The sequence below is a fragment of the Bubalus bubalis genome, chromosome 2, assembly GCF_019923935.1.
Source record: "Bubalus bubalis isolate 160015118507 breed Murrah chromosome 2, NDDB_SH_1, whole genome shotgun sequence".
Classification (NCBI taxonomy): domain Eukaryota; kingdom Metazoa; phylum Chordata; class Mammalia; order Artiodactyla; family Bovidae; genus Bubalus; species Bubalus bubalis.
Window position 1 is genome coordinate 105,703,652 of NC_059158.1, and position 17,968 is coordinate 105,721,619.

General features: G+C 37.4%; 1 protein-coding gene across 3 annotated transcripts in view; it reads right to left on the reverse strand.

The window, feature by feature from the left end:
• ARHGAP15 (Rho GTPase activating protein 15) overlaps nt 1-17,968 on the reverse strand; it is a 698,570-nt gene that overhangs the window by 602,713 nt on the left and 77,889 nt on the right. For all 3 annotated transcript variants that reach the window (XM_025261723.2, XM_025261725.2, XM_025261734.2), the window contains one exon: nt 3,862-3,930. In XM_025261723.2, the coding sequence (XP_025117508.1) occupies nt 3,862-3,930 (69 nt within the window). The remainder of the gene's footprint in view (nt 1-3,861; nt 3,931-17,968) is intronic.

Genomic DNA, 17,968 nt, shown 5'->3' on the forward strand with positions numbered 1-17,968 from the left:
AGGTTTACAAATTTCTGGGTGCTAAATGAACTATTCTGTACCAGACAGAACAAAGAGCAGGTGAAATGGCCCTAAGGAAAAAGTAAAGAGGTCATCTTGGCTGGAGCAGAGTGTCAAGAGAAGAGAGGAAAGGGTGAAGCACAGAGGTGGCTGGGTCCTGTAGAATCTGGTAAGTAACTTCATGTCTTTCAGGTTTTACCCTGGAGACACTGGAAATCAGAGAGGTATTTGAGCCAAAGCGTGACATCAACTAACTTACATTTTAACAATCTCATGCTAGCTGTTGTATCAAAAATTAAAAAAAAAAATAGAAAGCAAGAATGAAAGTAGATACGTCCATTAGGAAGGCATTATAATAAACTTTACCTTCTGAGCCACCAGGGAATCCCAAAGTCTTCCCTGGTAGCTCAGGCAGTAAAGAATCTGCCAGCAATGCAGGAGGCTGAGGTTTGATCCTTGGGTTGGGAAGATCCCTTGGAGAAGGGAATGGCAGCCCACTCCAGTATTCGTGCCTGGAAAATTCCATGGATAGGGGAGCCTGGTGGGCTACAGTCCATTGGGGTCTCAAAGAGTCAGACATAACCGAGTAACTAAAGCATACACACGTAATAAATTAGGAGATGAATGATATAGCACAAAGATGGGAGAAAGTGAAATGATTCTAGATGGATTTTAAAGACAGAGTAAATGGGGTTCTTTGGTGTTTTAGTTTATGTAATGAAATAAACAAAAGTCAAAGATGACTAACAGTTTTCACTGTAGGACCTAGAAGATTGGAGTTACATCCTATGAAATGCAGAAGACTGGGAGAAGCAGGTTTGGAGGGAAATCAGAATTACTTTTGGATGTTAAATTTGAGATGTAGACATATAAATGAAAATGCCACAATGTACAATATTGTAGTTTAGGGCAATGGTCTATCCTGAAGACTGAATGTTAGAAGTGGTTAGTGTAACACAGTATATGAAACAACAACATTGAAATGAGATTCCTTAGTGAATAAATGTAGACAGAAAGAAGAAAAGTTAAGAGTCGATCTCCAAGATGAATGAGAACCAGCAAAGGAGATGGAAAGTCAGTGGCCACTTAATTATTTGGATATCCAAAAGACAGCAGTTTCCTGGTAGTCATGTGAGAAAAATGTTTCCAAAAAGTTATTAATTGGATTAAATTCTGAGATAGATATTCTAAGGAGAAAACCAAAACTTAACCAACATGTGCCCATGTTGGTACCAACTTTAGTAACATGAAAGTAACAGATGACCTCGTTAAGAGGTGAGTGGTTGGGATAAATGCCTAAATGGAGTTGCTGCAAGAAGTAAAAGGAGGGGAGAAATTAGAGACATTAAAGGTAGACAATATTTTAAAGAATTTTTTATTCTGAAGTAAAACAGAATAACGAAGCAATTAGCTAGAGTGGACATAAGTGACCTAAACCATGCCAAGCGAAGAAAATCATGGAACTGAGCTAAGAAAAAAATCATTTTGAACTGGAAGCACGTTGACTAATATGAAGTACAAGAAGGATAAGCAAGGAGAAAGGGGGCATTATATTTATCAAAAAGGAGATCATTAATAAAAAGAAAGTTACATATCAAAAAGTTTGTGTTTATGTGTTTTTAAGGAGTACGTCAAGGCTGTATATTGTCACCCTGCTTATTTAACTTATATGCAGAGTACATCATGAGAAATGCTGGGCTGGAAGAAGCACAAGCTGGAATCAAGATTGCCAGGAGAAATATCAATAACCTCAGATATGTAGATGACATCACCCTTATGGCAGAAAGTGAAAAGGAACTAAAGAGCCTCTTGATGAAAGTGAAAGAAGAGAGTGAAAAAGTTGGCTTAAAGCTCAACATTCAGAAAACTAAGATCATGGCATCCGATCCCATCATTTCATGGCAAATAGATGGGGAAACAGTGCAAACAGTGGCTGACTATTTTTCTGGGCTCCAAAATCACTGCAGATGGTGATTGCAGCCATGAAATTAAAAGACACTTAATCCTTGGAAGGAAAGTTATGACCAACTTAGACAGCATATTAAAAAACAGAGATATTACTGTCAACAAAGGTCCATTTAGTCAAGGCTATGGTTTTTCCAGTGGTCATGTATAGATGGAGAGTTGGACTACAAAGAAAGCTGAGCACCGAAGAATTGATGCTTTTGAAATATGGTGTTGGAGAAGACTCTTGAGAGTCCCTTGGACTGCAAGGGGATCCAATCAGTCCATCCTAAAGGAGATCAGTCCTGGGTGTTCATTGGAAGGACTGATTTTGAAGCTTAAACCCCAATACTTTGGCCACCTGATGCGAAGAGCTGACTCATTTGAAAAGACCCGAATGTTGGAAAAGATTGAGGGCAGGAGAAGAAGGGGACTACAGAGGATAAGATGAGGATGGCATCACTGACTCAATGGGCATAGGTTTGGGTGGACTCCAGGAGTTGGTGATGGACAGGGATGCCTGGGGTGCTGTGGTTCATGGGGTCGCAAAGAGTCAGATACGACTGAGCGACTGAACTGAACTGAACTGAAGATATCTCTGAGACATCTATAAGTTAATTATATCTACTTCATTCTTTTATGTTTTGTAGGATGTTTCAGGTATTCTTAATTGTTATTACTGCTACTGCTAAGTCACTTCAGTCGTGTCCGACTCTGTGCGACCCTGTAGACAGCAGCCCACCAGGCTCCCCTGTCCCTGGGATTCTCCAGGCAAGAACATTGGAGTGGGTTGCCATTTCCTTCTCCAATGCATGAAAGTGAAAAGTGAAAGTGAAGTCGCTCAGTCGTGTCCGACTCTTTGGGACCCCAAGGACTGAAGCCTACCAGGCTCCTCCATCCATGGGATTTTCCAGGCAAGAATTTTGGAGTGGGGTGCCATAGGATACAACAATAAACAACAAGAAGATTAAAAAACACACAAAACTTGGTCTCACTCTTAGAATCTACAGATAAGGGATTAATTTTTCCTTAAAAATGTCAAAATTTGCAGTAGGTGCCTGATAACCTCTACTTCACTGGAGAAGGAAATGGCAAGAGTCCAGTGTTCTTGCCTGGGAAATCCCATGGGCAGAGGAGCCTGGCAGTCTACAGTCCATAGGGTCACAAAGAGTGGGACACAACCTAGCACCTGAATCACCACTACTCACACTGTTCTATAATCCCTCCTCCTTAAGTATAGACTGAATTTAGTGACCAAGAGAATGTAGCAAAACTGATGGGATATCATTTCTATGATTAGGTTGCAGAAGATTCTATTTTTCACTTTACTAACAGATTCTCTGGTGCTTCCCTGAGGCTCAAGTGGTAAATAATCTGCCTGCAATGCAGAAGACTTGGGTTCAATCTCTGCATCAGGAAGATCTCCTGGAGGACAGCACGGCAACCCACTCTAATATTCTTGCTGGGAAAATCTCATGGACAGAAGAGCCTGGTTGGCTATCGCCCATGGGGGTCACAAAGTATCAGATATGACTGAAGTGACTGAGCACACCCAACGGACTCTCTTGCCTTCCCAGCTGGCATGCTTTGAAGAAGAAAGCAAACATACAAGTCGCAAGGAAGTAAGAGCAGCCTCTGGCCAAAAGCCTCAAAGGAATGAAATCGTGCCAACAGCCATGTACTTGAGCTTGAAAACAGATTCTTCCCCCTTCAAGCCTTCAGATGTTACCCCAATTTTAGCTTAAATTTTGAGTGAAAACTTTTGAAAGACTCTGAGCCACAGGACCCTACTAGCTTATGCCCAAATTTCAGACCCACAGAAATGTGAAGTATATGCTGTCCTAAGTTGCTGAGCTCTGAGGTAATTTATTTTGTTGACAGTAGACAAATAATACAGTACTGAAGTGAAATACTTACCAATTGTTCCAAAGGAGGAATGACATCTTTCAAGATATGCTGTGAATGATTTCTTCTGTGCCGGGATATCTGAAAAAACAGTGACATTTGATACCATTATATAATTTATATTAAAAAATCTTTAAATAAAAGAGCATAATTTTGTAACAGTGCACATGAGAATCACCATATTCAAATTCACTCAAAAAGGTGAATAAAGTAAGTTTAAATGGGAAGTAAATGTTTTGGACATTAACTAATTTGGATAAAAGGTGTACTCAAAGATGGCTGGCTGCAACAATATCTCATATTCCTTGTGGTCTCCTTACCCTTTGACCTTGATAGCCTTCCTATCAAATGGTGGGGTGTATGCTGTTTCATTTTGAACTTGGGTGGACCTTTATACATGCTTTAACCAGAATACATGGCAGAAGTGACATACATGACTACAAATATTAGAGTATAAAAATACCACTCACTCCCCACTTGTTCTCTTGGAACCCTCCCAAATCCTCCTCCTCTGCAGAAACGGCTCTGCTCCTGTTTGAATGTTCTTTCTGTTGTTGAAGGCTGGAGCCCAGTTCTGTGGGCACAGGAAGGATCTGCTCTCTGGCCTCCTGGGACCAGCAGAAAGGGGCTCCCAAGGCCTACACCCCTTCTTCCAGAGAAGGAGCTGAGATCTGGGTTTACTTTTATTTTTTTCCATTTCGGGTGTACCCTTGGGGACAAGGTAAGGAAGGAAGGTGAGGTTTCTAGGTGGTGTCATAGTGTGATACCAGATATTGAATAATACAATTGCTGTTTTTTGTTAAAAAAAAAAAAAAAAGGCACCATGTTGAGAGGAAACCCAAATTGGCCCATTCAGAGAGATCAGTTTTCTAGCTGACAGACTAGGTGAGTTTCCAGCAGAGAGCCAATATCAGCCACTGACCATGTGAACAAAAAGTATCTTCATGATTCCTTTTTCTAGGCATTGAATCCCCACAGCTTTCAGGTCTTCTCAGTAGAGATATCAAACACTGCAATAGCTACTCTTATTGTGCTTTATCTGAATTTTTGACCAGATTCCATCAGCAAAAAGAAAAAAAAAATCATTGTTTTACACCTCTATGTTTCAGAGTGATCTGCAATGCTGTAGAAGTAACTGGGACAAAATATATAATATTGAAACTTTTGTATTTATCTGTGTGTTTATAAACTTAGCTTCTTCAGAGTTAATGTGCTATTAATGTCCATGTCTTCCACTGTTATCCATATATATATAAATATACAAAACACACAGTAAGTGTTTTCAGAACAAATTTGATTTAAATTCCTTATCTTTTCTCCTGAAGAAGTATCATAGATTCTATAGTAAAAAAAAAAAAAGGAATTTATAATTAAAAATCATATTTTAAAATTTAAATAAAAGCTCTCATTAATAGTACAGTTTCACTATAAAGGGGTTTTCCAGTACTTTACATAAAGAAGAGAAGGTGGTGGGACAAATCAGTAGGAAGAGAAAGAAAGAGACAGAGACAGAAGAGAAAGAGAGAGAGACATGAGTGTAAGGAATCTTTAAATTAAGCACTATGTCTAGAACATAATTTTGGATGATTTTGGCTCTGTTTACCAGCACATAAAACAGACTGAAAAGATCAATTCAATGCCAGCTAAGATTGTGGTGGTGGTGTTCAGTTGCTCAGTCATGTCAGACTCTGTAACCCCATGAACTGCAGAACGCCAGACTTCCCTGGAAGTCTTCCATTTCCTGGAGCTTGCTTAAACTCATGTCCATTGAATCAGTGATGCCATCCAACTATCTCATCCTCTGTCAACCCCTTCTCATCCTGCATTCAATCTTTCCCAGCATCAGGGTCTTTTCTAATGAGTCAGGCTCCTCACAACAGGTGACTAAAGTATTGGAGCTTCAGCTTCAGCATCAGGCCTTCCATGAATATTCATGATTGATTTCCTTTAGGATTGACTGGTTTGATCTCTTTGCAGTTCAAGGGATTCTCAAGAGTCTTCTGCAACACCACAGTTCAAAAGCATCAATTCTGTGGTGCTCAGCCTTCTTTATGGCCCAACTCTCACATCCTTACATGACTACTGGAAAAAACATAGCTTTGACTATACAGACTTTTGTCAGCAAAGTAATGTTTCTGCTTTTTAATATGCTGTCTAGGTTGGTCATGACTTTCTTCCAAGGAGCAAGCATCTTTTCATTTCACGGCTGCAGTCACCATAGGCAGCGATTTTGGAGCCCAAGAAAATAAAGTCTGTCACTGTTTCCATTGTTTCCCATCCATTTGCCATGAAGTGATGGGACTGGATGCCATGATCTTAGTTTTCTGAATGTTGAGCTTTTAGCTGGCTTATTCACGCTCCTCTTCCACCTTCATCAAGAGGTTCTTTAATTCCTCTTTGCTTTCTGCCATAAGGGTGGTGTCATCTGCGTATCTGCAGTTATTGATATTTCTCCTGGCAATCTTTATTCCAGTTTGTGCTTCATTCAGCTTGGAATTTTGCATGATGTCCTCTGCATATAAGTTAAATAAGCAAGGTGACAATATAGAGCCTTGACATACTCCTTTCCCAATTTGGAAAGTCTGCTGTTCCATGACTGGTTCTGTTGTTTCTTGCCCTGCATACAGGTTTCGCAGGAGGCAGGTAAGGTGGTCTGGTAAGATTCTGAGGGAATTGTATTCCCAAAGAAACCAAAAGCCTGATATAAAGACCCTGTGATTCTATTCAACCCCTGAATTCCATATTTGCTCCACAAAAACAATTATGAAGGCAGTACAGCCTTCAAGGAGGCCATTCTCGTCCATGTCCTCTTCAGATGTGGTGTCCATGAAGGATGATGGAGAAGGAAGAGACTCCAGAAAGCCCAGCTAGAAACCCTGGAGAACAATGGATATGGGAAATTCTCCTAGAAAGAAGAGGCAGAAACTGTCGCTACTGCCTGGACACGTCTCACAGGACCTGACCGGGAGGTTAGTCATCGCTTGCATCCAGTGACTGTTGGTTGTTTACCATTCTTTCCTTTATAAATGAGAGGATTTTTGTTTTTTGCTTATTTTCAGGTATCAGTTTCTTGCCCTAACATTGTCTGTTAGATATGATGGAGAAAACAGGATGGAGAGCTTAATTTTCTAGTTTGACATTCTTAATCCCCTGGTGAAAATTTGGACCTGATGCAGAAAGCTGTTTACCACCAGAGATTCTGGAATTGGAGTTCAAGGCAGTAACTAAGTGAGGCTTTTGGTTGTCTCCTTTGAGGAGGTGTGGGAGTTTATTACTTAATTGTTGGAAAACAGGTGCAAATTGATATATGGGAGGGAGGAAGAATCTGGAAGTCTCTCACCAGATTCTGTCCTTCCAGGGCACATTTCCAGACTGCATTACAGTTGAGAGTGTCCATGTGAGTAGTTTAGACCAAAAACAAATGAGTAGAAACAATGAGAACCACTTCCCTTTCAAAGCTATTAACCAGTGAGTGCTCGTCCCACCACACTCCCTTTCTTGGGATACTAGCTGGGAATAAACATCAACCGAGGCCTTATGGCAGAATGAAAATGCAAGATGGGAGAATGCTGAATCACCAGGTCAAGAAAACCCAAGCATAGTTCAGGAAAACTCACTTTGTCTTATTTAGTAAACTTTATTTTGGAATGATTTTATACTAAGAGAAAAGTTGTAGCGAGAACAGAAAGTTCAGGTAGGAAATGTCCTTTGAACTTTTAAATAGTGAGGAATAAACTTCTATTTTGTGGAGCCATGATATATTTTAGATAATTTTATATTTGTTAGCATTACCCTAAGTAAGATAACCATAATTGATGGTTAGTTAGTGTTGAAATGAAAGATCTTCTGCATAAGAAAACTGTGAACAGAATAGCAGTTAATGGGAGAAATCCTAGAACCAAAACTTCATATCTGTTATTCACTGATACTTCAGCTTTTCAACAGGAGGATGTATGTATGTATATATATATATATATATGTATATTTGAGATTTAAGCCTCTTAAAGAACTAGGAGTTTATTTTATGTGACTATGTGTTTATAGTTTAGTACTTTTAATTATTACTCATTATACTGGGAATTTAGTATTCATGTCTTATACTCAACTTACAATGGTGGGAGAATTCTGGGATAGAAGGAGTTTTCTTATTTAAGTAAATGAAATGTGGAAAAAAACCCCACAAACACAATAAGTGAATGACTGAAGCTTGGGAAACAAATTTTAATAGAAAGAAATTGGATCACAAATGACCAGTTACTGAGCACGTACCACCTTTGAGGGAAACCTTTGGTTCCATGGTATAAATAAGAATTCAACTTGAGATATGATAACAATTCTGCCTGCCAACATTTATTAAGTACCTATTATTTGCTAGGCATTGTTCAAAGTGTTTTTGAATATACTAAAATAATTATTACCCAGAAATTAAGAGGTCAGAGACATATATTTTAAAAAGATAAACACAGACCTTTTAGGGAACTTTGAAAATCCACAGCTAGTAAAAGCATAGGTGATATTTTAATGTGGACTTCAGCCCTTAGTTATTGCACTTTACTATTTTTCCAGCAATATAAATGTTTATGTATAAAAACAGTCACTAAATTCTTGGGGAACTACAGAGATCTTCTGTATGCATAAGTGGATATTCGTAAGGTAGAAATTTGAGGAGACCTAAACCTATAAATTTGTACACGTTTACACAGGAAGCTAGAAATCAGATTTTGAATCTGTTATGAAACATGTTAATATTCCTCTGGGGGAAGTAATATTGCTGATCATTCCTAAATCAATAAGCTAAGCAATCTATCATATTCAACCAAGTTACAAAGATATGGAAGAAAAGAAAACTTTCATCACCTGTTTTTTGCTTTAATGTCTTTCTCAGTTAAGTATTAGGTACAGAAATATGCTATTATGCCAAATCAGATTATGCTGACTGAGACTTATGATTTAGGAAATTCTTGATCCAAAATTGCTCAGTTGTCTTGTATGGATATCTGAAAAACTTAGAATGTTTCAAAAGAACTGTCTTTCTGTGACATATATAATTGAAATGAAAATTTGAGGTCAATCACAATCTCATGAGGTAAGTTTGAAGGGAAAAAACAGGATTCTCCTAAGTTATAGCATAAACAACAGAATATCTTACAGTTTACAGAATTATTTATTAATAATGTAATATTAATATAATAGTATCTGATAATTTTATAGTATCTGATAATTAATCTGATAATAGTATCTGATAATTAATATAATAGTATCTGATAATTTTTCAAATTTTTAAGGGATGACCTCTGAAGAAACATTACCACTTAGGACATTAGACTTTTTGTAGTGAAATGTAGTTTATTTACCATGTTGTGTTTTTCTGCTTATCTGCTCTACAGCAAAGTGGTTCAGATACACACACATACATGTGTCTGTGCATGCTCAGTTGCTTTAGTCATACCCGACTCTTTGTGACTCTGCAGACAGTAGCATGACAGGCTCCACTGTTCACTGGATTCTCCAGACAAGAAAACTGGAGTGGGTTGCCATGCTCATTTCCAGGGGATATTCCCAATTCAGGGATTGAACCTGCATTTCCTGCAATGCAGTCGAATTCCTTACTGCTGCGTCACTGGGGAAGCCATATATATAATTTTTATTCTTTTCCACAGATGTTTTTATGAGCCATTCATTTTAGCCAACAAACATTTCATGTTTAGTACACTCATATGCCAGTAATTTCTAATAATGAGTGCTTAAAATGTACTTGTTTGTTGACATTACAAAAAAATCTCTTACTAGTGTTGCAAATAAAGCACATACTTTATTTTGGACAATCCTAACGTTTTTTCCAGAATATCAGGGCTTTTAAAAGTACCTGACAACAAAAAACCCTATATCTTGTTTTGAAAATTGCTTTTGGATAAGTTTCAGAATGCTGGCAAGGTCAGGCTCCATTGTTTAATCTTAGGTCCTTTTCATTTTTGCAGGAATTGTTAATCATTGAATTTGTTAAACCTAAATAACGGTCAAAATATTAGTAGTAGCTTGATAAAAATTTTTTAATACATTATTTTATTTGTGAATTACAGAAGTATTTTTTCTGAGGAAGCCTGAAAATATGATTTTTTTTATTTGTGTCTGCTTTCTTTTTTGTTTCCAAATATCTTAAATCATATACAGATCTTCCTTTTAAACATAAATGAACATGTATGTATACCCACCACATATTTGTGTTCTACCCTGATTTTTTTGGCTTGTTCTCATACTCTTAAATTATGACATATTTGTTTCAATATGATTTTACAATTCCCATTTGAGAATTTTATGAATTGCTACTTCTCAATTCACTTCTAGCTTTTAAGCAGAAAGAAACCTTAAAATTTCTACACTTTTCTGGCCTATTTATTAAGGAATGTTACTTAACAGTTTCTTTTGAGGTGACATGGTTATGTCATAAACTGTTTTTTCTATCATGGTATTCTGCATCATAATAAGCTAAGCTTTCATAATAAATAGTAGTTGTGTGGATGGCAACTCTTCTTTTGAGGAGGAAAAAAAGTCAGACCTCATCTTTTTTCAGTGATGCCATCTTACTATTGATTTATTTTTTCAGTAAATAGAAATGATTTGGAGCTACCATTGAAAAAAATTGAAAAAGAAATATCTTTTGACTTGGATTTTTTTGAACTCAATATTAAGTTAATATATCACTGAAATTCTTTTAGATCAAGTCTATGAGTTCTTCCTTCTTTATCACCACCCACCACTCTCTCTACTTCCACTCCTCTAACCTCCCCAGGTATTCCACTTTCTAATTGTGTACTGCAAAGTGGAAAAATAAAGTATTCAAGATGTGCAATGCATATTTTCCTTTACATTTCTTTTTGTTCTTATTAGAATATGCATTATAATTAAGTTTTTCAGATATCTTTTCCTCCAAAAAGAGGAATTAAAAAGTCACATTTTCAATATTTTCATTTTGTTCTTCCATTCCTTTTTCTAAAATCTATTTTAAAAATATGAAGCTGATAGGTGGGACTAGCACTTGATATATTACACAAACTATAAAAATAACAGAATTTGAGCATATTATTTTCCTTGTGTAGGAGGGTCTACTATGAAAGTTATACATAAACATGAAACATTCCACATAGCTCTGATTTTAAATAGATTACCATTTTTGATGAAAGTTTATAGCTTGTGGCTTAGAATCGAAATAAAATCACTTGAATAAAAGCATTAGTTTGTTCCAACATTTTCACAGACATGTACATTTTCTGAGGCATACCTCTCATTAGTAACCTCCCTGGATACTTGGATGAAAAACAGAAATAAATTTGTGGTTAAGTTTAGTTTTTATCTTCACAGTTTCTCAAAAGTTTTTCTTATTTTTCTTTTTTTTTTGGTATATCCCAAGTTTTATGTTCAAATCTTCATATATTTCACCAATATCTTTTTCTTAAAGCTACTATAATCAGAAACTAAGGAAAGTTAGTGATGCTTTTTGTGTGTGTGTGGGTTCATGTGGAAAGGTAGTCAGTATTTCCTGTACTTACAGCAACTTAATTGTTTAGAGATAATAAATGTCAACATAAGTGATGGCTATATGTTTTCAATCATGTATATGCGGTAGGTAATTGCTTTTGAAAAAAAAAAAGGCAGTTAAGATATAAGAACATTATCTTATCATGCATTTAATCTTCTAACTTTACAAATATTTATAGGCACATGTAAGATTTGTCCATGCCTCATAATTATTCTACCCTTACTAAATGTATCTTTCATAATCCTCATGAGAGGTAATAACATAAATTGTAGAAAAACCAAATCTTGTTTTACTCATTACTAATGTACCATGGTATATTGTTTGACAATTTGGTTCTCTTCTTCCATCTGCCCACAATAGCATTCAATTACCATAGTGGGCATACAAATGCCTTTCTTTTTCTATTTTTCCATAAGTCTTTTTTGGTTGTATATTGTCAGTCACCTAGAGCCAGACATCCAGGCATGTGAAGTCAAGTGGGCCTTAGGAAGCATCACTACGAAAAAGCTAGTGGAAGTGATGGAATTCTAGTTGAGCTATTTCAAATCCTGAAAGATGATGCTGTGAAAGTGCTGCACTCAATATGCCAGTAAATTTGGAAAACTCAGCAGTGGCCACAGGACTGGAAAAGGTTAATTTTCATTCCAATCCAAAAGAAAGGCAATGCCAAAGAATGCTCACATCACCACACAATTACATTCATCTCACACGCTAGTAAACTAATGCTCAAATTTCTCCAAGCCAGGCTTCAACAATACATGAACTATGAACTTCCAGATGTACCAGCTGGTTTTAGAAAAGGCAGAGAAACCAGAGATCAAATTGCCAACATCCGCTGGATCATCAAAAAAGCAGAAGAGTTCCAGAAAAACATCTATTTATGCTTTACTGACTATCCCAAAGCCTTTGACTGTGTGGATCACAATAAACTGTGGAAAAATCTGAAAGAGATGGGAATACCAGATCACCTGACTTGCCACTTGAGAAATCTGTATGCAGGGCAGGAGGCAACAGTTAGAACTGGACATGGAACAGACTGGTTCCAAATAGGAAAAAGAGTATGTTAAGGCTGTATATTGTCACTCTGCTTATTTAACTTTTTTGCGGAGTACATCATGAGAAACACTGGGCTGGAAGAAGCACAAGCTGGCATCAAGATTGCCAAAAGAAATATCAATAACCTCAGATATGCGGATGATACCACCCTTATGGCAGAAAGTGAAGAACTAAAGAGCCTCTTGATGAAAGTGAAAGAGCAGAGTGAAGAAGTTGGCTTAAAGCTCAACATTCAGAAAACCAAGATCATGGCATCTGGTCCCATCACTTCATGGCAAATAGATGGGGAAAAGTAGAAACAGTGGCAGACTTTATTTTTTTGGGGGGGCTCCAATATCACTGCAGATGGTGACTTCAGCCATAAAATTAAAAGACACTTACTCCTTGGAAGAAAAATTATGACCAACCTAGACAACGTATTTAAAAGCAGAGACATTACTTTGTCAACAAAGGTCCGTCTGGTCAAGGCTATGGTTTTTCCAGTAGTCAGGTATGGTGTGAGAATTGGACTATGAAGAAAGCTGAGCACTGAAGAACTAATGCTTTTGAGCTGTGGTGTTGGAGAAGACTCTTGAGAGTAACTTGAATTGCAAGGAGATCCAACCAGCCCATTGTAAAGGAAATCAGTCCTGAATATACATCAGAAGGACTGATGCTGAAGCTGAAACTCCAATATTTTGGCCACCTGATGTGAAGTACTGACTCATTGGAAAAGACCCCGATGCTGGGAAGGATTGAAGGCAGGAGAAGAAGAGGACGACAGAGGATAAGATGGTTGGATGGCATCACCGACTCAATGGACATGAGTTTGAGTGGTCTTTGGGAGTTGGTGATAACAGGGAGGCCTGGCGTGCTTCAGTCCATGGGGTTGCAAAGAGTCAGACAGGACTGAGCAACTGAACTGAACTGATTGTCAGTCAGAAATCTGATAATCTTATCTCTTTTATCCCCTGTAGAAAATGAAAGAGTGATTCAGAAACATATGCAAGATGTATTAAAGTTTATCAGCATTTTTTTTTTTTTTTTAGTTTCTTGAATATTCTTTAGTCAGCATCTGGGCCACCTGAAGCTCTCACCAATCTGTCAATCCTGGGATAAGTCTAGTTGAGTGAAACTCATCTTCAGCCACATATTCTTCTCCCAGATAGCCAAAGGTAAGTGTTTGCTGGAATGATTCTTACTCTTTCATATTTCCCCTCAAACATGTGTATACCACCAAGAAGAAAATCAAACTGCCTTTTACCGTCCTGTTTAATTATAAATGAACTATATATTACATGTATTTCCTTGTTTATTGTTAAATATATTTATTTTAATTTTCTCATTTCTTTTTGCATACTATCAATAGTAGTGGTAAAGAACCTGCTGCCAACAAGGGAGATGTAAGAGATACAGGTTCGACACCTGGGTAGGGAAGATCCCCTGGAGGAGGGCATGGCAACCCACTCCAGTATCCTTCCCTGGAGAAGCCCATGGACAGAGGAGCCTGGAGGGCTACAGTCCATATGGTCACAGAAAGTTGGACATGACTGAAGCAACATCCATTCACCATCAATAGAGTATTTCTCTCCAATAATTTTCTCAGACTGAGAAGTAGCATTCATATGGAACTTGGACACTCCATAATTTTAGCCTTCAATTATGCTTGTAAGACAAAAGCTATCAGAAACAAGAAACACAGAGTCTGGGTAATAAAATTTTCTATAATTTCTTCAATGAAGGGCTCTTATGTCCATCTTAATTTTTAGTTTACTTTCTTTTTTTACTTTATGGTTTCATCTATACTAAGCCAGGGCTTCTCTGGTGGCACAGTGGTAAAGAATCTGCCTGCTGATGCGGGAGATGCAGAGATGCAGGTGAGACGGTTAGATAGCTAACACAATGGACAAGAATTTGAGCAAATTCCAGGAGGTAGTTGAGGACAGAGGAGCCCAGCATACTGCAATCTGTGGGGACACAACGAGTTAGGCACTACTTAGCAACTGAACAACAACAAAGATATACTTAAATCATGAATTTCTAAATTGATATAATGAGCAAATAAAGGCCAAATAGACACAAAGACATCTTATTTCACTCATAATACTACTAATGGTATTAGGTCTAATGGTATTAGATCTAAATCATTAGATGATTCTTTAGAGCCAGATAGAAAGTTAGCTGGTAAAATAATTCATTTGTCTCTTTTACTCTCCATAACAGAGATATTTCCTTTGTTGGTGTAACCAAAAGGAAAGAATTTAGAGAACAGATTAAGAAAATATAGATGGGTATGTAGAACACTTGGGCCAAATTGCTATTTTCTCCACAATTGCAAGTCATAATTTATTGTTTAAATAGAAAGATTCAAGACAGTATAAAAAGATACCAAGAGAACTATCTCACAAACACCTCAAAACAAAGAAAAATAGGAAACAATTATTGAGAGTCTAAATTATTAAAATGGCCTACCAATTTTTAGCTAACTGAAAAAAATCATTGTCAAATCACCATTTGGCCACGCTGGGCAGAAACGACCTATGTCTAATTTCTGGATATGTAACTATCTGGAAATTCTCAACAAATTAGAATCAGGCTTTATTTACAGTCTAAAATATAAGTCTCTTTCATTGCCCAGAAGAGCTTAAGTTGAATTATGAAGTTGCCTTCTTATTTTTTTTTCAGGTATATGTTCAATCACTAAAGAAGAAATTCTCTTTGAAAAACTGTAATCTATGCAATATCTAGTTTGATCTATGATATGTAAAGTTTGACAAATACATTTACCCTCAGTCAGATTTCTATGGTCTTTTGACACCTTTCCTTGTATATCATTATTTTGTAGTGCAAAGATGGGAATGTACTATCTAACTCACTATAAATGCTCTGCCTGTGTGGAAAGATCACTTATAAAAGCATTGTGGGAGGCAGAACTTTTAATAACTGTGACGTTCTTTCAAGAATTAATGGACTTTTGGTCAAATGTTTAAAACACGTATATGAATACCCTTGGCATCTTTAGTGAATGTCTAATAACTGTATCTTTCCAGTTTCCTTTCTTCAGTTATTCTTTGAGGTTTTCATAGACCCCTAAACTCACCTTCTGCTGCCGAAAAAAGCAGATTTAGTTCTGAAGGTTAATCCAACTCAGCAGGATTGAAGGATGGCACTTTTCCTTGGTCGTAAGTATGTTGGCTCAGGCCAGACAGCTGTTAGGACATTCTCCTCTGGGAATCGTGCCCTCAACACCCACCGCTGATGCACATACATGGTCTACTGGCTGCCGACTTCCATGCCCATCTGCTCAAATGGCATGGTGCCCGCTCACAAGTTGGCTGGATCCTTGCCCTTAGTGTGTAGGTGCCAGGCAATGATGGGTTTAGATGGGCAGCCTGCATAATACTACAAGTGACAATTTTCCCTTTCTCTCTCTCTCTCCAGTATCTGTCTTCTGTGCCTTCTCTGAAAGAGAAACTGTATGTTTCTCTACCTCTGATAATCCTGTGGACACATGTGGCCTTTTACAGGTAGATACATAAATACCCCCAACCTGCTACCAACAGGGAGACGAAAGGGAAGAATCCACAGAGCCCCAAATGACAAGTTCTAACACAGAAATGGGTTGGATTGTGAAAATCCCGACCACCTGGAGTCTGTCAGAAGAAATTTAGCAAGGGTGTAAGTACGGCAGATCTCTCACAGATAGCAATGGCACCAGGAAATAGCTTAAGTTACAGCACTTTTTGTCTGTCGCAGCTCCAGCACAAATCACTTGCCTTGCATTGAAAAGGCACATACAACAGAAAACAAAATAAATCAGGCAAAAAGAACAAGCTTAATGGGAACACAATTTATATGCTCAATGAGGGCAAGGGTGCAAGCTATGATATTCAGACCTCAGAAATAACCCTGAATGGAAGACTTAATAGAGAACGAAACAGAAATAGCATCTCTCTTTCCAATCTACAACAAACCCGTGGAGAGGAATAGATTGGCTTAGGAGGTTGTGACTTTAATGATCCAAAGCATATGAATGCTTGTTAGCAGACAGCAGACAGACATAAGTAAGAACAACAGTAATGGTTGCATCTGCAGCCTGGCCTATGGCACTCAAACTAATCAGGCAGCATTGGAGAGCAGTGCCGGAAGGTATGTTAAAGGCTTGCTTTCCTTGTGTGTTTATTTAAGGGTGATTGAATTCAGAGTGTTGTCAGTCTGCCTTGGAGAATGGTTATCCAATGTGTAGGCATGATCTTTCTCCCTGAATATGCTCTGTTGAGTCAGTTAGTTATGTGTGACTACTTGCTCTGTCCTGGTCTTTATACAGTGCCAAAATCCTCCAGTCCAAGTTCCAAAGGAACAGGGCCTAAAAACTTTTGGCTCGAGAATCAAATTAGGTTTCTCTGCTTCCCTAGCCAGAAATGCATAAATACCCAATGGCCTAAACCAAAGAATTTGACATTGTGGAATGAATAGAGCTGTCATATACCACTAAAGTGTGGAAATATCTACTGTTTGAAGTCAGGACTAGTTCAACATCTTCAGTAATCAGAACAGACTTCTTTGGACACCTTCATGGGTTAGTCTGGCTTTTGATTGGGAATAATTCTGGCAAGCTACTGACTCCAGATATCAGAAATGCAAGAACATACGGTTTATAAGAGAAAATCTGCCATTTTTTTCCTACTAAAAAAATTCTCAAAGGCAGCACATTTTCATAAAAGACAGATCCCTCATTCTGTTTTCCTTATTGACCTTCAAGTTAGCACAATGTGCTTAGATATATACTTAAGAAAGAACTAGTCAAAGAAGAGGTAAGTTTGAATAGTTTGAAAAAGTATTTATGAAAAACTCAATTTGGGATTATCTGGGAGCTTCTGGTGAAAATAGACAAAGAATGTATATAATCATCCAAAACTCTTACTCTGGTTTCTATGCTATAACTCTCAGAGAGCCCAGAATGAACAATTTTCCTCATGATTTATCACACCTTGAGTATATGACAGTAATAATTACATACTACTAACTTCTTCGAAAATGAAAAAAGAAAAGCAAACATGCTGTTCAGAAACTCTTGAGGATGTCATGTTTTATTTATCTTTAAATCAATGGAGTTTAGTATAGTATGAAAACTCCACACTCCATTTTGCATCATCTGATACATGTGACTTACTTTTCATTGAATTCACCATGACCTTCAAATTGTATAATATCTTGCCTTATGATATCTTGTTATAAACATATTTACCATTCTTTCCAAAATATAAATCAAGTCAGTAGTCATTTCTAGATGAAGTTCCATAGTTTCTTATAGGAGATTTGCCATCAATCTTTACTGAAATAAGGTTGAACTTTCAAAACAATACCTTCATTAGCCTACAACTGAAATAACAGATACTAGTAAGATAATAATTTCCTCATCTATGTTGTATGCCCTATGCTTGAGGCTTATATACCTCTTCCAGAGGAAAAATCTGAGAAGATAAAAAGATATAAATAGGCATAGGGTGGATATGTGTGTTTGTTAGTCCCTCAGTCACGTCCGAC